Source organism: Aricia agestis, chromosome 5 (genome assembly GCF_905147365.1).
Source record: "Aricia agestis chromosome 5, ilAriAges1.1, whole genome shotgun sequence".
NCBI lineage: Eukaryota > Metazoa > Arthropoda > Insecta > Lepidoptera > Lycaenidae > Aricia > Aricia agestis.
This window is the reverse complement of record NC_056410.1, coordinates 8,500,461-8,527,370: the sequence shown is the minus strand read 5'-3', so window position 1 is coordinate 8,527,370 and position 26,910 is coordinate 8,500,461. Positions and strand designations below refer to the sequence as shown.

General features: G+C 38.0%; 2 protein-coding genes across 2 annotated transcripts; both read left to right on the top strand.

Annotated features, from left to right (window-relative positions):
- The first annotated feature begins 627 nt into the window (after nucleotides 1-627).
- LOC121727077 (geranylgeranyl pyrophosphate synthase-like) lies at nucleotides 628-25,610 on the top strand. Its single transcript, XM_042114755.1, has 7 exons — nucleotides 628-672; nucleotides 3,110-3,230; nucleotides 3,522-3,661; nucleotides 24,542-24,577; nucleotides 24,758-24,857; nucleotides 24,984-25,111; nucleotides 25,533-25,610. The coding sequence occupies exons 1-7, from the start codon at nucleotides 628-630 to the stop codon at nucleotides 25,608-25,610; spliced, it is 648 nt and encodes a 215-aa protein (XP_041970689.1).
- LOC121726848 (geranylgeranyl pyrophosphate synthase-like) lies at nucleotides 8,761-10,333 on the top strand. The gene is made up of 2 exons (XM_042114449.1): nucleotides 8,761-8,883; nucleotides 10,198-10,333. The coding sequence occupies exons 1-2, from the start codon at nucleotides 8,767-8,769 to the stop codon at nucleotides 10,318-10,320; spliced, it is 240 nt and encodes a 79-aa protein (XP_041970383.1). The 5' UTR covers nucleotides 8,761-8,766; the 3' UTR covers nucleotides 10,321-10,333.
- Nucleotides 25,611-26,910: the final 1,300 nt, after the last annotated feature.

The following is a 26,910-nucleotide window of genomic DNA, read 5'->3' as shown; positions in this document are numbered from 1 at the left end:
TAAAAAGCATCTATTATGCTTTTTACGCTACGCAAACGCTACACCTACAAACAATATAATTCAGATATTTTAATTACATTGCCTGTTAAATTCGTATTAGATATTTTGATTTGATGTAACTTCAATTACATCCAATTACAGTACTTTTTATGTGTTTGAAATTATTTTTTTATAAATTCGAATTAGATATTTTGATGTAACTTCAATTTAAATATCCAATTACAGTACTTTTTATGTGTTTGAAATTATTTTTTAATAAATTCGAATTAGATATTTTGATGTAACTTCAATAATTATATCCAATTACAGTACTTTTTATGAGTTTTGAAATTATTTTAAATATACTTTAGTATATTTAAATTATTGTGTTTTTATTCCGAAAATTAATTGGTATGGAAATCGTTTTGAGCTATCGTATATAAATACTAGTATAATATAGTAATCATACATTCATATTTTTAAGTTAAACCAGGATTTAGAAATTCTTGATTTGGAAAGGGTAAGTTGTATCATTGGTACAACTTCTTGTAAAATATTTCATAAACTTAATATACTTACCTATTTTAATTTAATTCTTTTCTTTAATTTTATTTGATAGTATTAGAAGATTTTTTTACCGACGACATGATGAATTGGACAAAAACAGCCTACGACGAGGAAAAAATGGAGAAGGTAAGTAACTAGTAATAATATTGTTATTAATATTATTGTTTGCGTTTACCTTTCACCCTCTAACGATACACTAGAAGGCAGTAGGTAAGCCTTCTTTTTATGATAATTATAATCATTAAAACTCGAGAATGGCTGAACCGATTTGGCTGATTTTCGTCTCGAAATAATTATTCGTTGAAGTCCAGGGAGGGATCATATTATTACGAAGAAAGTAATACGAAATTCACCGGCTCATCTTGTGATATAATAATTCTTTTTCTGCTCCATAGATATTGCTTAAGCCATATCATTACATAGATGAGGCGAGACCGTATGATTTTATATCGATGAAATTTAGCGAATGTTTGAACTATTGGCTTAATATACCGAGGGAAAAACTTGACAAAATAAAGCACATCATGAAAAGACTTAACACTACAATAGCTATGTGAGTATTCAAAATTTATATCCGGAACGGAACATGTGAATGTAAGTTGTAACCTTCCGACCTTTTAATCTAATATATAAAAAATAAGTCGGGTTTTCCTTCCTGACTCTATACCTCCAGAACGCACGAACCGATTTCCACGGTTTTACATTCGTTGGAAAGGTATCGGGCTCCGTGAGGTCTATAGAAAAAAAATCAGAATAAACTTTAAGAGGAAAGCAGGAAAGAAATAAACTAGAAGACGTAGAAACAGAGAGACAGGCCTATTTCCTTATAATATTAGGTTAATGGATATAATATTAAGTATGAATACACGACAATCAACATGGCGAAGCCCGGAATTTCGTACAAAAGAAAATAAACTAAAGTGGTCCAAATGTCCACCTTTAAACGTTTTATTTTATGTTATTTGTGTGATATAGATCATTAATATTTAATTTTGTCCATTCAGGTTCGATGATCTACAGGACGATACCCTCTTTCGCCGCACTCGCCCTGCAGCTCAAAGCGTATTCGGAATAGCAATGACTCTTAATACGATTTGGCATGGTCAATTCATTGTGTTAGAGGAAATACTACAGCTGGACCACCCAAAGGTAACATCGTTTAAAAAATTAGGATCAGTACGGTACTCATAAAATCAATAAGAAGTTGAGTCGAAAATCGAGTTGAGAACGGGGAAAAGGGGATTTCGGGAGTAGCTCGAGCGTGTCAGATTAAGCTTGCATAGGCTTCCAACATGTGTCTAGTTATGAATCATAACTTATGATGGTATAGACATCAGATTTCCCACGTGGTGGGTAAAAAAAATATTTTTTTTAATATCGAAATATCGTCGGATCGGTCAGATTAAGATAGGGGATGTTTAGTATACCCCAAAGAAGCTTTAATATAAAGCACTGACGATTCAAAGGTTAGGTAAGCCTGTAGGGACTAGGGACATTTTAAAATATAAAAAATAAAGCTTCATATTTTCTTGACTAAGATTCGCAGATATTTTATTTTGCTCTAAACTAAATGATTTAGTCCTTGTTGTCTAAAATATATTTATAATAATTTACCTAAAAAAGCAATTTTCTGAATATATTTTCTTTTTCAAAACTTTAAAATGGCTGCAGTTTCTGAACCCACCGCTAAAATAAAAAAAAACGCTCTTATTTTTTTTTTTATCAGCCTTACCTAATGTACAAAAACTACTAGGTTTCCATGACGCTCGAGTGACTACAAAAATAGCACCCTCCCCTCCTCTACTGCTATGAACGCGTTCAGTTTATGTTGGTGAAATGCAATTCGATGTTTTAATCGCGTTTATACGTTTTGAACCGGTTCAGGGTGCTTTGAACGCGTTTAATGTCTATGGTGAAATCGCCCCATTTTATATTGCTCTCGTGCACCGCTTAGTCGCGCCTCGTTTTCGGTACGATCACCCTGGCCGTTTGTCCACTGTCGTCGTCAACGGGACGTCACCGACAAAAATCATGGCCTAGGTCATTTCATGACCTAGGCCAGTGTTTCCCAAACTTGTCGGGAGTCGGGACCGCGACCGATCTACAAGAAAGTTGAAAGTTCGCGGCCCACCTTGTGTCATTAAGACAAAAAGCGGTATGTTGCTGCCGCTGACCATATCATCATCGTCAGCCTACTGACGTTCACTGCTGGACTTGGAACTTTTCTAAAGCTCCTCACCACACCCATTTCAAAACGTACAGTTCATAAGTACAACAATCGTCCTATAGTTTCAGGGCCCACCCAAAATCTACCCGCGACCCACCAGTGGGTCGCGATCCACACTTTGGGAAATGCTGACCTAGGCTATAGGTTTCATTTTATACCGACATTGGTTAGGCGACCCATGCCGCCAAAGAGAATATAATCACTACGTTTTACATGCCGCCACTGCTTTGTAGTGGCGTAGAGCTAAATGAAACCTGGCCTAGGTTAGTAAGTGGCATGTTAGTTGAATCTTTGTCGGTGATGTACAGACTTTCCTCAATATTTAACATATTTCAGGTTGTAGAAATTTATTGTAAATACATGTTAATGTACCTGAGAGGCTGCGGAGCTAACGTACTCTGGCGAAACACGCAATGTGACGTCACACAGGAGGAATACAATCAGATGATTATCAACCGTAAGTTTACAAATTTAAAAAAATAACAATAATTTTTATATAATTATGTTACACTCAAAGATCGAAAACGCTTAGTGTGCAGAAAAATTGCTCACAACGCGATGTGGTCGCAGTAAAATATCCACATCGCGAAATTCGTGTTATGGCTCCAATGAAATTGGGCACGAAGCGTTGTGGCAATCACAGAAAGACCAAATAGCGAAATTCGTGTCGTGGCTGACATGCTCTTTTTGTGAGTAATAGATAAATATAAAATAGCAAGCCGATCCCATACATTTTTTTTATTTTCAGAAACTGGTGGTGTTATTTTTCTGCTGTCTAAATTCATGGAGTTATTCAGTAGCACCAAGATTGATTTGGACTATTTTGTAAACATTTTCTCAATTTATTATCAGATTCGAGACGAATATGTTAACCTCAAGAAACCAGAGGTAATTTTTGAATTTGTGGTCTTATAACTTTAAGGGTGGGTTGCACCAACGTGCTTTTGCAAAATGTCAAATCCCTAGTAAAAGCCCATAATGGACGCCTTATTTGACGATAACCTTAACCTTAACTATAACTACGCCTCTGGTGCAACCTACCCTTAGTATTTTGAAAATATATTCGTGCAAAAATGTAACCAAGAAATTTTGTCTTTTAGGCTGTAGAAGAAGGAGAACGTATTCCAGAATTAAAGGTATATTTAAACGGATATTGTAAAATTATATTTCACTACGAGCCATTAACGAACGCCTGTGCAACTTTTTCAGGATCTTCCCAAAGTATCGTTTTGCAAAGATTTCTCTGAGGGCAAGATAAGTACGCCCGTCCTGCAGGCGCTGAACAGCCGATACCGTGATGTCATTTTGGGTAAATTATTATGACACTATTTTCCGTTCCATCAGTAGGTAATAAGCCGTTTATAGAAACCAGTGTTATCTTGAGTGCGTAGCGTACAGTCACGTTAAAAGGACATCGAGTATCTTATATCTTTAAACGAGCAATTCTTGTATATATATAATTGGAATCTCGGAATCGGCTCCAACGATTTTCATGAAATTTAGTATATAGGTGATTTCGGGGGCGATAAATCGATCTAGCTAAGAATCATTTTTAGAAAATGTCATATTTTTATTCGTGTTTTATCGAATACCGAGCAAAGCTCGGCCAAATAGCTAGTTATAATTATTTATAATAGACATTTATTCAACAAGCACATTCACATTACACTATGCATCACACCACATTACTACACATGACAGCAAGACAACAGTGTCAAAACACACGCCGAAGTTACGCGGCGGAAATTCCGTATGATTACGCCCGCAATGTCAAACGCATACAATATACGGACGGAACGCGACGGAATAGTGTGTCATCGGTAATTTAAAATACATTGCGGGCGTAATTATGCGGAATTTCCGCCGCGTAACTTCAGCCTAGTGTGTTTTGACACTGCTGTCTTGCTGTCATCTGTTGTAATGTGGTGTAATGCATAGTGTAATGTGTATGTGCTTGTTGTCAATATCAAATTATGGCTCCGCATAGATTGCGACGACCACCCTCGCGTCTATGCGTGCCTGTATAGGTCCCATAGTGGTGACCCCGAGACGGACCGACTCTTGGAGCACCTGCAAGCTGCTTCAGATTTTGTGCAGCAGTAGATCCCATCCGCAGAGATCATAATACTTGGCGACTTTAATGCCCACCACGCCGACTGGCTCAATTCCAGTAAAACTGATCATGCGGGGAGATCTGTCTGCAACTTTGCCCTTGCAAACGACTTGACACAACTGGTTACTACACCTACGCGAATCCCAGATGTGGATGGTCAGAATCCTTCCTTGTTGGACCTCCTACTGACTTCAAATCCTGACGGCTACCAAATATCCGTAACCGCACCACTAGGTTCTTTGGGTCATTGCCTTGTTAGGAGTTTTGTGCCACTTACGACGGTGTTAAGACAGCGCGCTGTTAAATACCGTCGTGTGTGGATGCGGTCGTTTTTTGCATCCTATCCTTGGGGGCACGTGTGCTTCTCGCCGGATGATCCCGACAACACTGCCAACTCTGTTGCCGATGTGGTGATGCAGGGGATGGAACTTTTCATTCCGACCTCTGTAGTGCCAACTGACGGCAGATTTCGTCCCTGGTTTGGTTCATCCCCCAAAAAAGCTTCTCGCCGGAAGCAGGAGGCTTACCAATCCTGGACCAACGCAGTGTCTGCTCGGAATTTAAATACCAGCACATATAAAAAGGAGTACAACCTTGCCTCTAGGTCCCTCAAGAAAGAGATTACTCGGGCAAAGCAACAGCACGTCAATAGAATTGGCAAAAGACTTGAGCGCCTCCCCTCGGGAACCCGTGCATTCTGGTCTCTGGCCAAAGCTATTGAAGGAAATTTCTGCAAGCCAACCCTACCATCCCTTCACGTAGGAAGTGGATCGTTGGCCCAGGACGCAAAAGACAAAGCCTTCCAAGATCTTCTGGGCAAGCTCTTTGCGTCAAACTCGACCCTGGATGACGGGGGGCAGAAACCGCCGACCATACCGCGATGCATGAGCATCATGTCGGATGTTCGGTTTCATCAGCGCTCAGTGCGAAAAGCCCTTTGTGTCCTCTGTTCCCTTGATATCCAAAAGTCGAGTGGGCCTGACGGAATCCCGCCTATTGTGTTGAAAAAGTGTGCCCCAGAGTTGGTTCCGGTCTTGACGCGTCTTTTTCGGCTCTCCTATTCCACTAGCATCGTCCCGGCTTCCTGGAAGACAGCCTTGGTGCACCCGATCCCCAAAAAAGGTGATCGCTCAAATCCTTCTAACTACAGACCAATCGCTATAACCTCTCTCTTCTCGAAGATAATGGAATGCATTATCAATAGCCAGCTTCTTCGATACTTGGACGGCCAGGGATTGCTAAGCGACAAACAATACGGGTTCCGTAAGGGTCACTCGGCTGGTGATCTCTTGGCATACCTGACTCATCGTTGGGCTTTGGGACATTGCGAAGGCCTTTGATCGGGTTTGGCATAAAGCGCCTTCATACAGGCTGCCCGAGAAATTATGTAAGTGGGTCACTAGTTTCTTAGCAGACAGAAGCATAAAGGTCGTAGTTGACGGCGAATGCTCGGAAACTCAGTCTGTTAATGCTGGTGTCCCTCAGGGCTGTGTGCTATCGCCTACTCTATTCATACTGCATATCAATGACATGTTACAAACCAACGGCATTCATTGCTATGCGGATGATAGTACAGGTGATGCTGTATATACTGGCTCCCCTAATATTTCTCGGCAAAATATCACTGAGAGTCGAAACGAACTTGTGTCTAAGGTGGAGAATTCATTGAAGAAGGTCTCTGAATACGGTAGACGTAACTTAGTCCAATTCAACCCCGTCAAGACTCAGGTCTGCGCGTTCACCACTAAAAAGTCACCAATGGTCGTTTATCCTCGTTTCGAGGGCACATCTCTAACCATCTCCACTAGCATTGAGATACTTGGCGTCTACATATTATCGAGTGAAGTCCAGTTCCGATATCATCTAGAGGGTAAGGCCAAATTAGCCTCGAAGAAGCTTGGTGTTCTTAACAGAGCGAGACAGTACTTCAGTTCGGACCAACGCCTACAACTCTACAAGGCGCAGGTTCGGCCTCATATGGAATATTGTTCTCATCCCTGGGCAGGGGCGCCAAAATACCAACTGCTCCCGCTGGATCGTATCCAACGAAGGGCCGCTCGAATTGTTGACTGCCATAGTGTTTCAAACAGCTTGGACCCCCTGGAATTACGCCGAGATGTAGCTTCACTCTGCATCCTCTATCGGTTGTATCACGGGGAGTGCTCTGAGGAATTGTTCGGAATCATACCACCTGCAACTTTTCGCTATCGTCCCACGCGAAAAACATACCATTCTCATCACCTTGATGAGTGGCAGTCTTCCACAGTGCGTTTTTCGCGTAACTTTCTGCCGCGCACTGTAAAACTCTGGAATGAACTGTCACCAGCAGTATTTCCGGACCGATAGGACCTGCAAACCTTCAAGAAAAGAGCGTATTCCGTCTTAAAAGGCCGGCAACGCACCTGCAGCTCTTCTGATGTTGTGAGTGTCCATGGGCGACGGTAGTTGCTTACCATCAGGTGACCCGTTTGCCCCCTTATTTAATTTAAAAAAAAACCGCGTGTGCTTTAAATAATAATTAATTCTAATTAAATAATCACCGTTAAGACAGGACAACGTCGGGTCAGCTAGTGTATGTATATTGAAAGAAGAAGAAGAAGATGAGCGGGCCACTGACCTCTATAATACACTGGACAGGCGATCGCTATCAATAAAATGTTCCTATTTGAAAATCGCCATATTGGCGCTGATTGCTATGTGAAAGCAGTAGTGAGTGTACTTGGAACTACTATTTTGCAAATGGCGGTTAAAAAAACAGTACGCTCACCGCGGCGCTTCAAATCGGCACAAAAAATAGCTGTCATTTTGTACGGCATAGCCTGTCCAGTGTATTATAGAGGTCAGTTGTGCGGGGGCACCTCTCCGTTCGCCTCGTTCGATCACACTTTCGTAACGTACTCGCACGGAGCTAATACTAAGCGTACTCGTCACGCATTTACACGCTTACTCCCCAAGTCAAGCATGCGTACGTAAGTTTGGGAAAATGTGCACGCGCACCTCTCCGTTCGCCTCACTCGATCACACTCTCGTCATGCATTTGCCAGCCTTACTCCCCAAGTCAAGCATGCGTACGTAAGTTTGGGAAAATGTGCACGCGCACCTCTCCGTTCGCCTCACTCGATCACACTCTCGTCACGCATTTGCCAGCCTTACTCCCCAAGTCAAGCATGCGTACGTAAGTTTGGGAAAATGTGCACGCGCACCTCTGCGTTCGCCTCACTCGATCACAATCTCGTCACGCATTTGCCAGCCTTACTCCCCAAGTCAAGCATGCGTACGTAAGTTTGGGAAAATGTGCACGCGCACCTCTCCGTTTGCCTCACTCGATCACACTATCGTCACGCATTTGCCAGCCTTACTCCCCAAGTCAAGCGTGCGTACGTAAGTTTGGGAAAATGTGCACGCGCACCTCTCCGTTCGCCTCACTCGATCACACTCTCGTCACGCATTTGCCAGCCTTACTCTCCAAGTCAAGCATGCGTACGTAAGTTTGGGAAAATGTGCACGCGCACCTCTCCGTTCGCCTCACTCGATCACACTCTCGTCACGCATTTGCCAGCCTTACTCCCCAAGTCAAGCATGCGTACGTAAGTTTGGGGAAATGTGCACGCGCACATCTCCGTTCGCCTCACTCGATCACACTCTCGTCACGCATTTGCCAGCCTTACTCCCCAAGTCAAGCATGCGTACGTAAGTTTGGGAAAATGTGCACGCGCACCTCTCCGTTCGCCTCAATCGATCACACTCTCGTGACTCGTCACGACTCATGCATTTGCCAGCCTTACTCCCCAAGTCAAGCGAGCGTAAACAAGTTTTACTTCGAAAAACCGCTGCCTAAATATTTTAATAACCAAGGCATGATATTCCAGGTATCTTGAAAATGCGGACCCGCGACATTAAGACCAAGGAGTATCTGCTGTCGCTGGTGGAGGAGGGCGGTGGTATACAGATGACCAGGGAGCTGCTGCACCAGCTGGAAACTGAAATGTTCCGTGAGGTAAAGAGACCACTCCTTCTTCGTTAGAACCTTCGTACGCTATAATATACTCGTAGCATTATAGTCTGTCAAGAAAGTCATGACAGGCGGGAAAATTTTCTAAACGTAATCACGGTTAAGAGGATACACCAGGGGCGAGAGAAATTGAAAATAGGTATTTGAAAATGTATTGCTGTCTCACCAATCTCAAGTCTCCCACCGCAGAGCGCGATAGAGAGAAGTTTTAATAAAAGAACAGAAAATCTTCTATTCGTTGTCCGCTGATTCCTTCTCCAAAACTTAACCGATTTAAGTACTTTTTTCATTAAGAATTAAAGCAAGGCTTGAGCTGTGTTCCTATGTTTTATTTTTTTTTTGTATATTTTAGCCAGTTTTGTTTTCTGGCTGTTTGAACACAGAGGAAAATCTGGCCATTTTTTGGGTTTTTGGACGTTCTTATCTTTTTTAATTATAAAATTATGAAAAAAAAGAAAACATAGGGACATGCTAATAGTGGCCATAGATATTCAGGAAAAAAATCATTTAAACTCTACCGGCATTATCCAGGGAGGAAACAAGGGACAACGTTTGTATGGAAAAACGGCGGTGTGGACTCCTCTTAAGGTGTATTTTTTTCTTTGTATTTTCACAGAGAACGCTTATTACATTTTAAATATTGTCACCTTGCACATTTTTATCTCGAATTAATAAAGTTCTCATATTTTTTATTTCATTTAAAAAAAATTACCGCCTGTCATGACTTTCTTTACAGACTATAATACGTCCGGCTACTTCAATAATACTTAATCGACGGGCCATATTTTCCTTACCTTTTGGTTATTATTTTCACCTACCTTTTATCTACATTCTGCATAATCTATAATATAAAAATGAGTCGCTGAATGTGTTGCTAAGCGCAAAACTCGAGAACGGTTGGACCGATTTCGCTAATTCTTTTTTTTTAATATTCCTTGAAGTACTAGGATGGTTCTTACGGAGAGAAAAATTCTAAAAAAATAAATTTTAAATTTCCTGAAAAAGTCTAAAAACAACACTTTTCTATACTCCTATACAAAAGATTTGTGATAATACTTAAAAGTCAAATATATAAAATGGATTTTCAATTATGTTAGTAACGCTAAAACTCGAAAACGGCTGAACGGGTTGGGCTAATTTTAGTCTTAAAATATTCGTAGAAGTCCAGGGAAGGTTTTAAAGTGACACGAAGTTCACCGGGACAGCTAGTATTATAATATTTAAAGAGAAAATTTACTTATTTTATACTCTTTGCATATTATATAATATTAATTTATTGATAAATACAATATTTTACAGATTGAACGTTTAGGAGGAAACCCGCAAATGGTGGCGCTGATTCGCGATCTTCAAACATGGGACGAACGTGAACAGAAGACATCATTGACAGGATGTTATAATACTAACCAAACTTCTAACTAAATATGTTATTTTAGGACAGGTTTAAAGGGATCAATCTATCGATATAAAAAATGTATTTTATTAGTAAGTATATTTAAAACATGCTGTTGGTGTAGCTGTAGTGGATTAGGGTTGTTGAGGAAGTGATTATGAGGAAGAGGAGGAGGAAGAGGAATTGTCACGCGCAAATTTAGAGGATGCGGATGAGGAAGAGGATATTTTTTTGAGGAAGAGGATGCGGATGAGGAAGCGGAAGAGGAAGTACGTCCATATAGTACAGCGTTTCCCAATGTGGGTGATTACGCCGCCTTGTGGGCGCTGAAGATCTAAAGGGGGGCAGTGTGGGACTCAGAAAAAATGGCGGCGTTTTGTAGATGCTGTGGGGGCTAATATTACCGACAAATTAAGGGGCAAAAGCCCCTTAATTTAAATTAGGAAAAGAAAGTAGGTGAAACAATGGGGGCACTAAAACATATTTTGTTCTCAAAGTGGGCAGTGGACAAAAATGTCTGGGAACCCCTGATATAGCACTACACTTCGGTATCATTTCGGTTTTCGATAGAAATCAAATTATTAGATTATTCGCACTGCGTACGTAGCTGCGTAGTGCGTACACGCGTAAACAAAACAACGCTTGCTATATTATGTCAATAAAATTAAAACAAACAAGCAAGGAACAGCGCGGGTGGCAAGAGAGACAAGGAACAAGGAACAGCAGCGCCCGTTCGGTCCGGCATCGCGCTCTGGCGTGTGCATTGCCATGATTGGATACGCGACGCGCATGCGCAGTGAAATTCCTCATAAATTCCTCCTAAATTTTGAGGAAGCGATAGCGGAAGAGGATTTTTGTATTTTTATTTATGAGGATGCGGTAACGGTTGAAGAACCCAAATTATTGCGGAACTTCCTCATTATGAGGAAGAGGAAGAGGAATCCTCAGCAACCCTATAGTGGATAAGGTTCAGGGCGAAATCTAAAATAAAAATACTTAAATTATAAATTATTGTGTTTTCTCGTTTTTCTTTTATTTCTTTCTTACATGCCAATGTTAGGAAAATATATCTTTTAAATGTATTTTTACCTCTAAATTACCCTCATATCTGTTCAAAGTATTTGTGGTGGCTGGTGCAAACATTCCAAATGCATATATTTATACCAGAAATACCTAAATAATTTATATTTAATGCAAGAAAAATACTTTAGTAATTAACATTTTTAATTGAGTAATTGTTGAAACCTAACTCGTAACTCGTAAAACTTCATGATTAAATATAGTTAGGTAGATACACAAGTTAGTAAAAAGACACGCATCCGAAAAAATAATCTAATTTAAATATTATACTTAGTTAAAATTGTTATTTTACTAAATATGGAAATTTTAAGAAATTTTGTCATATTTCAAAGTACAATTAATTATTAAATAAAAGTTTTTTTTTAAATTTCTAATAAGTAATTTTAATCTAAAATCTTTAAACGTTTTGGGTTGGGTGCCATCAAAGTTTTCAAAAAAATTTGATACATTTGAGAAGGGTTGATTTTAGGAAACTTTTTGCAAAGTCAGCTGTTTTAACCGACGCGTGACGGTTGTAGTTAACGTGTGAAGACCCATTTTTGGTTTACTAATTTATACATTTTTCTGCATCTGGACCTTAAGAAATGCTAGTTTTAAAAACAACCCTGAATCGTTACTTAATCGAAATTTAGTTTATATGTATAAAGCTACCTAAATAGATAATATTATGGTATGGTATGGTATGGTATAGAAATACCCATGGTGGGAGAGCCATGCTTCGGCACGAATGGGCCGGCTCGACCGGAGAAATACCACGTTCTCACAGAAAACCGGCGAGAAACAGCGCTTGCGCTGTGTTGCGCCGAGTGAGTGAGTTTACCGGAGGCCCTATTCCCTTCGGGCCGGCCCAGCCGGCCCATTCGTGCCGAAGCATGGCTCTCCCACGTATTATAGCACGACAGTCCACTATTTTGACCATAATTTACAACAGAACCAGCGCTCGCCATTTTGCTTACGAGCTTAACCAAACGCTCTTTCTGCCAAACGTAATTACTTCTATAATTTATGTACATAATATTATAAAGTATTATCCTCATTCCATTTCGACCTCATTTGAAAATATAATAATCATAATTATTGACTGTTTTACAAAAAATTCCAAAGGTCCAAACAATTTTCTTATAAAGGTTGCATAAATTGAACTGACTTCTGAGGTAAGGTAAGTCTTATTTCCGACACCTCTAAATAAGGTATTTTCCGGAGAATATCTTTCCAAAATAAGTCAAGTGTCAACATAGTTATTAACAAAAGTTTTGTTTTTGAGAAGAAAAATAATGGCTGTCTCGACCTTTGCTAAAACTGCTTACGTAGAAGCGGAAATGGAGAAGGTACATAATTTTTTGGTGACTTAACGGTAAACAAGTGTTTACCCCCATCGTAAATAGAAAATTATTCACGCGCTAAAGTAATGCTAAGTACTCACATACGGTTTTGCTCGATATATTTACTCCGAATCGAAGGAAATAACATATTTGACATATTTAATTCCATCGAGCCGACTCGAAGCGAGCCTTCGAGCTGTCAGTTTTGCGGTCCACACGGTGGTTATTGCTCGATTTGGAGTAAAACTATCGAGCAAAACCGTATGCGAGTACTTAGCTTAACAGGATAAGGCCCAAGACGAGGCCCATCAAGTAGCCAAGACTTTTTCTTTATCTCATCGTTCTAAAATCGCTGATCAAAATATATGGAGTTGACATTTAAAGCGTTCGTTAATATGACGTTGACGTTATATCAATTCCCATTTCGATCAGCGATTGTATAAAAAAGCTATAAAGAAAACGTCTTGGCCACAGGCTACGGTCATGTTTGTGTTTCCGTTTGGGCGATGGATTGGAACTTGAATGAATAATGCGACCCGACCTACTGCGCTCCGTCACAATCTGCGAGAAACTTTAACAACGTTTTTGCTTGTGTATACTGGATGTAACAAAACTAATTATTGCCGTACTCAGAGATATTTAATTATGATAAACCTTCAATTTAATGAAGACTTTGACAATTAATAATGTATGAGGCGTAAATGTCAAAATTTTAAATTTATTAAGTACATAGTATAATAATTATTATTAATGTTCCACTCTGAGTGCGGCAGTGATAATAATAGATAATAAGGGTGTGTAATGTGTATGGGTCCCCACAGCTCCTCTATGTAGATTTTGCAGTGAAAGTAGCAGCGCTGCAAGAGTAACTTTTTATAAAACTTTTGAATATGTCATGAGTCATGACGCTCGGCCCCGTACAAATCCAAAAAAAAGACGGGTTGCACTCCGGGAGTGCCGGCAGAAGTGAAAACTTGATTATTAACGTTGTGCATTATTTTTAACCCATTTTTTATGAAAATCGATTTTTAAAAAATCGTTTTTTTTTAATTAATCGAAACCCTTACAATCGATTAAATTTTTAACCCATTTTTTATGAAAATCAATTTTAAAAAAAATCGATTTTTTTAATTAATATTACAATCGATTAAAAAATATCGACAATCGATTGTTCGATTAATCGATTTCGATGTTACAACACTACTGTCCAACCGTCTTACGGTTTTTCGATCAGCACGAGAATCTGACGCGAGTTTCACAGTTTTTACCCATCCCACAAAAGTGCTCAACTTTTTTTTTTTTTTTATGAAATAAGGGCGCAAACGAGCAAACGGGTCACCTGATGGAAAGCAACTTTCGTCGCCCATGGACACTCGCAGCATCAGAAGAACTGCATGTGCGTTGCCGGCTTTTTAAGAGGGAATAGGGTAATAGGGGAGGGTAGGGAAGGGAAGGGAATAGGGGAGGGTAGGAAAGGGAATAGGGTAGGGGATTGGGCCTCCGGTAAACTCACTCACTCGGCGAAACACAGCGCAAGCGCTGTTTCACGCCGGTTTTCTGTGAGAACGTGGTATTTATCCGGTCGAGCCGGCCCATTCGTGCCGAAGCATGGCTCTCCCACGTATAAAACGTCGCCTCAACGCCGCTAAAGAAGTTTTCACTTAAAAAAATTTGCTCTTTCAGTGCTGGTACTTTCAAAGTGAACTCTATTTACGTGACACAATATAGGTACAAATTAATCCTAAAATATTATCTCTTTCATCTTTGTTTTGTTACACGGTATAGCAACTAGACTTTTCGAACGTGCAGGCAAAACTGTGAACGAAGTGAAACTCCTGTACATTACCTATCTACGAGTATACTTTACTATATATAATATTATAAAACGGAAGAGTTTGTTTGTTTGTTTGAACGCGCTAATCTCAGGAACTACTGGTCCGATTTGAAAAATTCTTCCAGTGTTAGATAGCCCATTTATCGAGGAAGGCTATAGGCTATATTTTATTACGCTTAGACTAATAGGAGCGTAGAAATAGAGGAAAATGTGGAAAAAACGGGGGAAAAATATTGAAAAGGGCTTATTTGAACGCGCTAATCTAAGGAACTACTGGTCCGATTTGAAAAATTATTTCAGTGTTAGATAGCCCAATTTTATCGAAGAAGGCTATAGGCTATATTTTATCACGTTAAGACTAATAGAAGCGAAGAAATAGAGGAAAATGTGGAAAAATTAAGGGAAATTATTTGAAAGGGCTTATCTCACGAACTAGTGGAGCAATTTTTCTGTTATTTGGCACAGATAAGAAGTCTCCATGTGAAGGATATCATAGGCTATTTTTTGAGGACTAATAATTTGTCTGTGAAACATCTAATTTACGCGGGCGAAGCCGCGCGGAACGTCTAGTAAGTTATATGGTGTGCATCTTTTATTAGTTAAAGCGGATATTTTTAGTTACTTTATTATAGTTTGGACTTTGGCCACACCGTAAGCTCCGCAACCGTCGCATTAAACATCCTAGGGTCAATTCAGACCGCAACGCGACACGTAGATGAATTTCTTTTTTCTTGTACTGATCACATCTCAATTGCGTAAGACGTCTTGCAATTCTTGCAAATCTGTCAAATCCATACTTTAGAATTAAAGCATCTACGCGTCACGTTTCGGTCTGATTTAACCCTCACTGAAAAATGCTGCGGTTACGGCTCAGGTTACGGGCTACCTTAGTATTTAACAAATTGCTTTTATTTTTTATTTTACTTGCTTTAAAGGTGTTACTAAAACCATACGATTACATACTCGAAGTACGTGTGTATGATTTTGTGGTATCAAAATTTAGTGAATGTTTGAACTTTTGGCTCAATGTACCGAGGGAAAAGATGAACAAAATAAAGAATATTATGAGAAAGTTAAACCATTCAATTGCTATGTAAGTACTCACACCTACTTAATCTAAATTGGCTCGCATGTTACTTGATTTCATAAACTGCACTTGTTATTTTTTAATTTTGTGGTCTAAAAAAGTAATTTTTGACCCCGATAAAACTCGGTTTTGCTATAAACGCATTAAGTTTATTTTGGTGAAATGCAATTCAGTGCTATAAACATTTATACTTTATACCTTTAAAACCGGTTCAATGTGCATTAACCGCGTTCAGTTTCGTTGGTGGAATCGCACTTAATCAAGGCCTTCAAATCTTTCTTTTTTCACTCTAATTTTATGTTTTTAGAAGCGATTAGCTACTTCACTGTTTATAATGCAGAACTTCCTAATAAAAACTTACATGTTTTGCCAATTTTTATGTATTTTAAGTCTACCTATACATATTTTAAATAGAACATGTTTAAGCTATCGCATAGCATTTATCGCGGATGGCGCAGCGACCGAATCCTGAATCAAGAAATTTCGTAACGAAAAAACCTAACACGCCCCACTCCGACTGCCGCACGCTGTGCCGGTCGGTGCGCCGTTGCCAGGCTTCGGCACAATTTGTGTGCGTGCGAATAATCGTATGCGGATTTTAATTGCATAAGTTATTAAAAAAATACAATAGCTTTACCGCGGCAGTCCCCGAGTGCCAAACGTTATTTTTTTCAGGTTTGATGATGTATTAGACGACACACAGTTCCGGCGCAATCAACCTGTAGCCCATAACGTATTCGGTCTAGCAATGACCCTCAATGCGTCTTGGTATGTGCAATTTCTAGTATTGGAAGAAATACTGGAACTAGGGCATCCTAAGGTACCTAACTAGTAACTAATTAACCATTGCAGATACGTTACTTTTTTAACCAACTTCAAAAGAGGAGGTTATTGATTCGAACCGTATGTATTCAATATTACCAGAAATGCCCAGTTATGGTATATTATGTTACTCTAAATCAGCGCCTGAACAAATGTGCCAAATTTTAAAAGTGTAATATGTTCGCATATCTCCGGGACCACTTATAGTCCGATTTAAGTAATTCTTTTTTTGTTGTACTAGGTATTGTTCAACTGGAAGAATATTTCAAGTTTCATCATAATCGGTTCAGTACTTTTTGAGATAAGGAATTGTATGTACAATAATTTTAAAGTTGGTTTTATTTTTTTAATATACAACTCGTTTTATAAGCGCTGGAATTTTACTCAGCACTCTTAGATTATAGAAAGGTTAATGACCGTTGGTGCCATCATATTTCATTTTAACTGTAGTAATGTCTACTCTCTAAGCTTTCACAAATGTATCCTTACCCGTATGGGTATATTTCAAAACTTTCAATAAATAAAAGTATTTTTATTTATTGAAAGTTTTGAAATAAATCTCCATCCATTTTGTAATTTCTTCATTATACTCAAGTTAAGTGATTATTAAATGCCTCTGAGTGCCGGCCGTGACGCTGGTATTTATAACCTTACATTTCAGGCTGCAGAAGTTTACTGTAAAGGTATCTTGACGTACTTGAGGGGCAGTGGAACTAGTATACACTGGAGGGCCACACAATGTGACGTCACTCAGCAGGAATACAATCAGATGATAATCAACCGTAGGTTCTTCTAAATGTTTTTATTAATTTCAAAACATTTTTATTAGCAATATTTTGTCGCAGCACTAGTAGTCAGGGAGCCCTAGAACAATTTTTTTTTTATTACTAACAAGCAATTTTTTTGTGAGTAGCTTTATTTTAATAAGACAAACAACATTTTTGTCTGCGCAAAATTTTGAAAGTGGTAGCTAACAGAGATAGAAGGGATTTCATACTTTGATTTGATGGTCCTAAAATATGGATTGTTCTATTTGTAGGACAGTGTTACTCTTAAATTATACAATTATATAACTATAATTAACCTACCAATATACAAAAAATCTGCTGGTTAGGGTTCCGTTTTAGGGTACCGTAGTCAACCAAGTTTTGTTGATTAAACTCGCTTTTGCTTCGGGTTCAAAATAAAGTTACTCACAAAAAAATATTTACCTGTTAGTAATAAAAAAAATTGTGCTAGGGCTCCCGTACTACAGTATAGACATTAAACAAAAAGCTCTTTTCTACATTTGACAACATTTCTGTCAATATTCTGATATGAAGTATGCAACATAGGATTAGTATTTAGAGCTAGTAGAGATCGCTGATCCGACCTAAGCGTAACATTCCCTGTAGTAACTGTTGCTCAAATGAATTATTGTTTTTCAGAAACTGGCGGTGTTATCTCAGTGCTAGTGAATCTGATGAAGTTATTTGGCGACAGCAAGGTGGATTTTAAATTTTTTTTGGATATTTTCTCCATTTATTATCAAATTCGTGACGAATATGTTAACCTCAAGAAACCGGAGGTAACTTTGGAGTCTATTATACAATTTATTTTTTGATTTTTTTTGTTATTTTGTAAAAGTTGTATAATTTCTTATTTTGTACGTTACTTATATTATATTTTATGTTTTAGGCTGTGGAAGAGGGAGAACGAATTACAGAATGGCAGGTATGGAACTTTCACTTATAATACCACAAGAGCTTCAAAATTATCGGGTATTTCCCGATAGGTTCGTTGCAAACAAATGAAGGAGTCAAGTTCTTCAGGTTAAAAAATCACGAGCGCGAAGCGCGAGTGATTTTTCCTGAAAAACTTGACGACTTTATTTGTTTGCAGGGAACCTTGAGGGAAATGCCAGATAATTTTGAAGCTCGTGTGGTATTCGGGAGATTATTTTTCCGTCCCAAATGTCGGCCAATAGAATTAGAATTTGTTTTTTATATATAGCAACTACCAGAGAAAATTTTCAAAAAATTATCAGTATAATACCATGTAGGTTGTACCACGTGACGTCGAATGGTGCAATTCTATTGGTCGATATTTGGGTCGGAAAAATAATCACAGTAAAATTTACAAAAATGATTTCACACATTACTTATTTAGACTTGCTAATAATTAAATATACTAAATATAACTTTCATTGTTGTCGCTGCAGGATCTTCCAAAAGTATCGATTTGCGAAGATTTCTCTGAGGGCAGGATAAGTACGCCCGTCCTGCAGGCGCTGAACAGCCGACATCGCGATGTCATCTTAGGTACAAATCCTTTGAAATGTTTAATCACCAACGTCTGTATTAGTGTTGACAGCTTGTTTAAATGTCATGTCTTTCATTCATATGAAAAACGAAAGAGATACCGTGATACAAATTCGAGCGCTTTAACAATCGTTGGTGATATTGAGCCTAAACATTTAAGAATTGATCGATTAAATATTGTTAAATGAGGTAAGTTTTAGTATAAAAGGTAATAAGGTAATATTTTTAACTAAAACTTACCTTCCTTAATAATCAATCAATCAATTCTTAAATGAAGCAAGAAAATACTGTACTTACGAGTAAATACGCAGAAAACTTAAACTGAAATACAATATTGTACTTTATTGATTTTTTATTATTATTATTACTACTTGGTTGACAATAAAGTGTTTTATATCTTATTGTATCTTTTGATTAGGTATTTTGAGAATGCGGTCTCGCGATGACAAAGTCAAGAGGTATCTCTTGTGTCTGGTGGAGGAGGGCGGCGGCATACAGAAGACCAGGGAGCTGCTGCAGCAACTCGAAACTGACATGTTCACTGAGGTGAGACATCCATACTAATATTATAAATGCGAAAGTGTGTCTGTCTGTTTGTTACCTCTTCACGGCCAAACACGGCAAAACAAAAACAAATTTGGTATGGAGACGGGACTTTTAGTCCCGGGAAAAGGGCAAAGGATTATATACCGGTAAAATGTACGATTCCTACGCGATAAACGATTTTTTCACAGTAATAAATATTTAATATACACTTCTCATGCACTTATTCCACTTTATTAATTTATTTTATTACAATTTTAATATTTTTTTAAACATAAAATTATTATTTTTTTATTTATAAATACGCTGTCTCATTCACTTAGCATGGAAACAAGATAGCGTCAAATTTGAGTGAACTTAAAACAAATAGGGTTAGGGTCAATTCAGACCGCAACGCGACGTATTTTTTTAACATGGACCACTCGATAATGTTGACTTACTCTCATCAGTGTATAATAATTATTATATCTTATATCTAATGTATTTTGTGCATGATGGAAGAGACTAGTCTCCACGATACAGGGAATCCTAGTGTGGAGATCAGTGATTGTTTAAGATAATCCTGTAAAATTTAAGTTAAAAATAATGATTTGTTTGTTTGAAACGTAAAATAAAATCAGATTAGAGGTCATTCTATAAAGTATGTCACATCTAAAGGATGTCGACGAAGTGTGACATCGTGTGACAAGGAGGGGGAGGGTCCTAATTCCTAAGTTATGTGACATCACATTTTAAATTTAATAAAAATAGCAAAATTCAAAAGTGTGAGGTGTTTTTAATTTTTAGATGACGTAAAATTGCAAATTTGTGACGTCACACTAGGGCGGACCACCTGTGACGGGGTCTAAAAATCATGAAAATCATGTGACGTACTTTATGGCAAAGTCCCTTAGCCACAATGTGTTTTTCACAGATCGAGCGTCTCGGCGGCAACCCGATGTTGGTGGAGTTGATTCGTGATCTACAAACTTGGAATGAACGAGTATAGAAAAGAAATGAGCCATCAGAGAAATTGTTTTACAGGTGATAGCGGACCAACGTCATTTGGTCGGGCTATGTCAATTCAATGTGATGTGACCGGATCACGGAGCTAATACAATTAGCTCCGGGGACCGGATTGACATACCTACTATGTTAAACCAACATATTAGCTCCGTGGACTGGATTGACATTCTATGTTAAACCAACATAATATTAGCTCCGTGGACTGGATTGACATACTATGTCAAACCAAAATATTATCTCCGTGGACTGGATTGGCATAATATTATGTTAAACCAACTTATTAGCTCCGTGGACTGGATTGACATACTATGTTAAGCCAACATATTAGCTCCGTGGACTGGATTGACAACATATTAGCTCCGTGGACTGGATTGACATACTATGTTAAACCAACATATTAACTCCGTGGACTCGATTGACATACTATGTTAAACCAACATATTAGCTCCGTGGACTGGATTGACATACTATGTTAAACCAACATATTAGCTCCGTGGACTGGATTGACATACTATGTTAAACCAACATATTACCTCCATGGACTGGATTGACAACATATTAGCTCCGTGGACTGGATTGACAACATATTAGCTCCGTGGACTGGATTGACATACTATGTTAAACCTACATATTAGCTCCGTGGACTGAATTGACATAATATGTTAAACCAACATAATTCGGTTGCGTTACGTCAAACCATAAAGTTTGACGACCTCTGTGGCTCAGTTGGTGGGCTATCGGTAGCTCAAGCCGGGGGTCGCGGGTTCGAATCCCGCCAACGGAACAAAAATTTTTCAAAGTTCCTGGGTCGTGGATGTGTATTAAATATTATGTGTATAATATAATAAAAATCTTAAATATATGTATAGTATAAAAGTATTAAATATATTTCCGTTGTCTGGTACCCGTAACACAAGTCCTTCAGGTACTTAGCACGGGGCCAGACTGACGTGGTGTGAAGTGTCCATAGATATTATTATTAAGTATATTATTAATATACCTAGCGAGGTATCTTAAGTATATATGCGTCAAACCTGACCAACGTGCCGACTGCCGACAGATCACGATTGACATTGAAATGATATAAACCGTTATCCGACTAAAAGACGTAGGTCCACCATCGGCCTGTGAAAAATTTATTTGATCGTACATTAATAAGTTAAGGATTCAATAATGTGGTAGTGGAATTACCTTAAGTATATCCTGAATAAAAATGTATTTATTAATTCTGCGCCTATTCTTATTTTTACCTGTTCTGTTCTGTGTTTAGTATTAGTATCTACCTCTTACATAAATTTAAGGATCGCATAGGAGTTTATAATTTATAATACAAAAATAAATATTACAAAAATAAACAAATTGCATTAAAAGAATGTCCGTAGCATTATGCGTTTTTATGCATTCGAAGATGACGAGTGTAGCGTACATTACTCCTGGTTAAATTTGTTTAAAGTACATACAAATACTTATTTAAGTAATCATAATATTTAAGTGCTTTAAAAATAATGATTAAAAATCAAGTAAATTGCTTAAGACTGTTGTATATAAATGCAACAAGTGAGGAACTGTCTTATTACAGCAAGCTCGAGTAGGTACATCCGGCGCGGGACGAGTAAGTAGGTACTTATATTCTTAAAAATATTTCCAAAAAAGTCAACTTAGTTGGTCGCCGTTAAGCATAATTGTTTACTAACCCACATTTTATTTGTTGAGTTATGAATGAAGTCTTGTTCTAAATCATCTTAAGAACATGAGTGCATTCATAACTCAATACGTAATTTTTTGGTGGGATAGTGTACCAATGCTTAATAACGCCCAGTTACAAGCTAATAAAAGTTCAGTTTTCTAGTTTTTCAGGAACTTACGCAATGAATGTCTCGACCTGCGTTAAGCCCGCTTACGACGAAGCGGAAATGAAGAAGAATTTTTTCCTCCGAAAAAGTACTTACCTAGAATTCGTTGACATACTTAATAATGTTTTTAATAATTTATTGCCGTTGCCAATCTATTATAATATTTTCTATGCATTTTTTAAAGATTTTGCTCAAACCATACGATTACATACTCCAAGTACTTGCGTATGATTTTGTGCCGACGAAGTTAAGTGAATGCTTGAACAATTGGCTACATGTACCGAGGGAAAAGCTGGAAAAAATAAAGAAAATTATGAGAAGGATCAACCACTCCTTTGCCATGTAAGTACTCAATTTCATTTTACAAAGCTGATACTAGTTAATGAAATCAGGCGTTACTTTGCGGAAATCCATAGCTTAAAATTTAATTTGTTAATTTTATTTCGCGGAATATTGCTAAAAATAATAATTTTAAGTAAATGAGTGAGTGTACGCATAAGCATGCATACAGCACCTCCCTCCTCCCACACTGCCTATGCGTACACTCGCATGCAAGAACCTGCAAACACCACCACCACACAAGCAATATGTTGGCAAATCCGTGCAAGGCCCCTCACCACCACGCAGGTTGAAAACCTCGACGCGCGTTTCGCCCCAACACCGGAGCATCCTCAGGATGTGGACTCTACGAGTACGAACAACGTCCGTTAAGTCTCTTACTTACTTAAAGGTGGAAGTTTATTTCGCGGAATATTGCTAAAAATAATAACAAATTAAATTTTAAAGCTGATACTACTGCTTCATTCTACCACAATACTCGTATATAATTATACATATTATACCTACTCTGTTTATACTAAACCTATTAACAAAAGATTTCATTGTTTAGTTTACAAAATTGTACACCTATTGCCTAATTTTTTTTATGATATAAGGGGGCAAACGAGCAAACGGAACCTGAAATCACCTGATGGAAAGCAACTTCCGTCGCCCATGGACACTAGCATCATCAGAAGAGCTGCAGGTGCGTTGCCGCCCATTTAAGAGGGAATAGGGTAATCGGGGAGGGTAGGAATGGGAAGGGAATAGGGGAGGGTAGAGAAGGGAATAGGGTAGGGGTTTGGGCCTCCGGTAAACTCACTCACTCGGCGAAACACAGCCCGGCCCATTCGTGCCGAAGCATAGCTCTACCTCGTATATGGTATTGATACAATGGAAGGAAATTTTAGGAGATGTTTAAATCCATTTTCAGGTTTGATGATGTCTTAGACGATTCACTTTTCCGGTGACTCATAACGTGTTCGGCCTAGTGTTAATAACTTGTGGACTGTATTCGAAGTTAAGATGTAAAAATATAAGATAATATAAAAAAGGTTATTACGTTGAAGAAAAGAAACTGTTGCACCCCAGCTGGGGTGGTTTCATTGAAGGAAGTGAAGTTGAAGCACAGATTACTAAGTCGAAGGAAGTCCGGTGTTGCCAGCCCTTCTGTGTTGCCAGACGACACGTCTTGACAGATGCTGGATTGCTTGTGTGTTTTGCCCGTTAAAAAGGGAATAACCGTGTATGGTTATTCTAATCGCGTACACCTAGCGATGACCCTCAATACGTCTTGGCTAGCGCAGTTTCTTGCACTTGAAGAGGTATTAGAGTTGGGTCATCCAAACGTAAATAATATTGTAAAGAAGATAAAATTAAGAATGACCCCTTTATAAAACGCTGTTTACGATGTCAGTTAAAAAAGCCAAGCGGTTATCTGCATTTTTCGTGGCTGGAATAGATACTGATATGAAAATAATATTATACTGTACATTTTAATTATTTATATGCATACATTTCAGGCCGCTGAGGTCTACTGCAAATATATCTTGACATGCCTAAGAGGTATTGGAACGAATATACACTGGAGAAATATGCAATATCGCGTCACTCAGGAGGAGTACAATCAAATGACCCTTAAACGTAAGTTCAACTTAATGTAACAATGTTTAAATTATTTCATAGGCGCAACTAAACTATTTTTACTAATGAAAACCGAAGCTTCAATTGTATCGACCGCACTCAGTGACATTCAATAATGATTAAACTTCAATTTAATGAAGAATTTGACAGATAATATATGGGCTAATCTCCATTACAATTAAGTAATGAATGTTCGTCTCTGAGTGCAGCATTAAGAATGATTATTTTTCAGAAACCGGGGCCTTTATCTCATTGATGGTGAATCTTATGATGTTATTTAGCGATAGTAAGGTCGATTTCAACAATTTTTTGAAAACTTTCTCGATTTATTATCAAATTCGTGACGAGTATGTTAACCTCAAGAAACCGGAGGTAATTTGGAAATATTTTTACATTACGTTATTATTTTCGATTTGTTTTTAAAACATATTTCCTATTTTAGGCTGTAGAAGAGGGGGAGCGTATTACAGAGTGGAAGGTATGAAATTTATACTGCAAAATATCTCACAATTTGCATATGTATTTTAAATTAACAGCTTAGCAAAAATATTATAATTTCAATAATAATAAAATATCGAAAATTGAACCTCCTCCGTTTTCGGAAGTTGGTAAGAAATAGTTCGCTATTTGTATACAACAATTCTTGTAACTGTTATAGGATCTCCCCAAAGTATCGTTTTGCGAAGATTTCTCTGAGGGCAAGATAAGTACGCCCGTCCTACAGGCGCTGAACAGCCGACATCGCGATGTCATTTTGGGTAATTTATTTTAAGAAAAGTTTACATTATGATAACACCATTCAGACAATCAATTCTAAAAAGAAAAACGAAAATATTGCACAGAGATCTTGTTAATAAAGTACGTACGTATTTTAATATCACCAGGTATCTTGAAAATGCGGACCCGCGACATCAAGACCAAGGAGTACCTGCTGTCGTTAGTGGAGGAGGGCGGCGGTATACAGAAGACCAGGGAGCTGATGCACCAGCTGGAAACTGAAATGTTCACTGAGGTGCGAGATACTATGATATTTGATGTCTTTTTGGTCCTAAAAAGACCTATTGGTCGTTTCTTAGCTCCGCATTAGATTATCTCTGCAAAGGTCCTTGCGCGAGGGAAGTCGCGACGGTTTGATGTTCTTGTATTTGGGCGTCTTTGTGTCTGTCATAGTAAATTTGTAATTTTTATGGGCAACCAGGCGTAAAAATTTTCAACTGTAGCTGTCCCTTCAAAAGCTCCTAAGAAAAAAACTGAAGTCTTTTCCAAATTCCTCCCTTTTTGGTAACTGGACTTTAGAGATTAAAACATTTCAACTGTGAACTTTAAAACTTATTCATTGCTTAACAGTTAACAGTCAACCAGTCATTGGTTTTCTAAGTAAGGTTTCATGCAATACTTGAGGGAAAACGTCTTGATGTAATGTGTTTTTACAGATTGAGCGTCTTGGCGGCAACCCGATGTTAATGGATTTAATTCGTGATCTACAAACTTGGGATGAACGTACTATGTAGGTTGAAGTACGCTGATATTTAAAAGAAAAAGAAAAACACGTGGGTATTATCAAAATAATTAAAAAATGGAGTATCGGTACAATCTCGTATTTTATATTTTAAAATAAAATTATTTCAGAAAATTCTGTTTATTTATTCTATGGCTTATTCCGTATTAAGTACTATAGGTACTTGCTTACCTGTATTAAAATATTTCACATCGTTATGCTGATTATTCATCTATATATATATATATATATATATATATATATATATGTTACACTCAGAAACCGAAATCGCTCAGTGAGCGAAAAAATAGCTCACAACGCGTTGTGGTCACAGTGAAACAGCCACGACGCGAAATTCGCGTCGTGGCTCTAATGAAAACGGCCACGACGCGTTCTGGCAATAACAAAAAGACCATAACGCGAAATTCGTGTCGTGGCTGATATATGCTATTCGTTTTTCTTGATTTGTTCTTGATTGATTAATCGTTCATAGGTATGGAAGATTATATTTGAATTACCACGCGTACTACATAATATTTTTTCTTTTACATAATCACTTACACAATATAATACTACTAGTTGATGCCCGCAACTGTGTTGCGCCAGAGCGGCCAGACAGACAGACAGTAATAATATTAGTATGATAGTATGGAACTATGGATATTTTATAAATTAATAATGGATATAACTATGGATATTTTATAAAAGAAAAAATATTTTGTAGTACGCGTAGTAATACAAATTAATATAATCTTCTATACTTACCTATGGACGATTAATCAATCAAGAACAAAATATCAAGAAAAACGAATAGCATAATATCAGCCACGACACGAATTTCGCGTTATGGTATTTTTGTGATTGCCAGAACGCGTCGTCGTGGTATTAGGTTTTTTTTTGTGTTAATAACTTGTGGACTGTATTCGACGTTAAGATGTAAAAATAGAAGATAATATAAAAAAGGTTATTACGTTGAAGAAAAGAAACTGTTGCACCCCAGCCGGGGTGGTTTCATTGAAGCAAGTGTCAACTGTCAAGTTGAAGCACAGATTACTAAGTTGACGGAAGTCCTGTGTTGCAGGTTGCTACGTCTTGACAGATGCTGGACTGCTTGTGTGTTTTGACCGTTAAAAAGGGAATAACCGTGTATGGTTATTCTAATCGCGGAATCGCGTACATACTCCCGGGCCTTGAAGTATGATCTTCAATGTTGTCTTGGTTATTGATGAATCGGAAGAGGGCACAGGTTATTGAAGCTCCAAATTAAAGTGCCCTTTTTTGTTTGTATTTCGGCAACTCGACCGTCTTCGTCG

Excerpts from the sequence above, each read along its gene's own strand:
- LOC121727077 (XM_042114755.1), top strand. The coding sequence starts at position 628 with ATGAATTGGACAAAAACAGCCTACGACGAGGAAAAAATGGAGAAG. Across the intron at positions 673-3,109 it reads ACGAGGAAAAAATGGAGAAG|GTTGTAGAAATTTATTGTAA; the intron begins GTAAGTAACTAG and ends AACATATTTCAG. Across the intron at positions 24,858-24,983 it reads ACATCGCGATGTCATTTTGG|GTATCTTGAAAATGCGGACC; the intron begins GTAATTTATTTT and ends TAATATCACCAG.
- LOC121726848 (XM_042114449.1), top strand. The coding sequence starts at position 8,767 with ATGCGGACCCGCGACATTAAGACCAAGGAGTATCTGCTGTCGCTGGTG. Across the intron at positions 8,884-10,197 it reads AAACTGAAATGTTCCGTGAG|ATTGAACGTTTAGGAGGAAA; the intron begins GTAAAGAGACCA and ends AATATTTTACAG.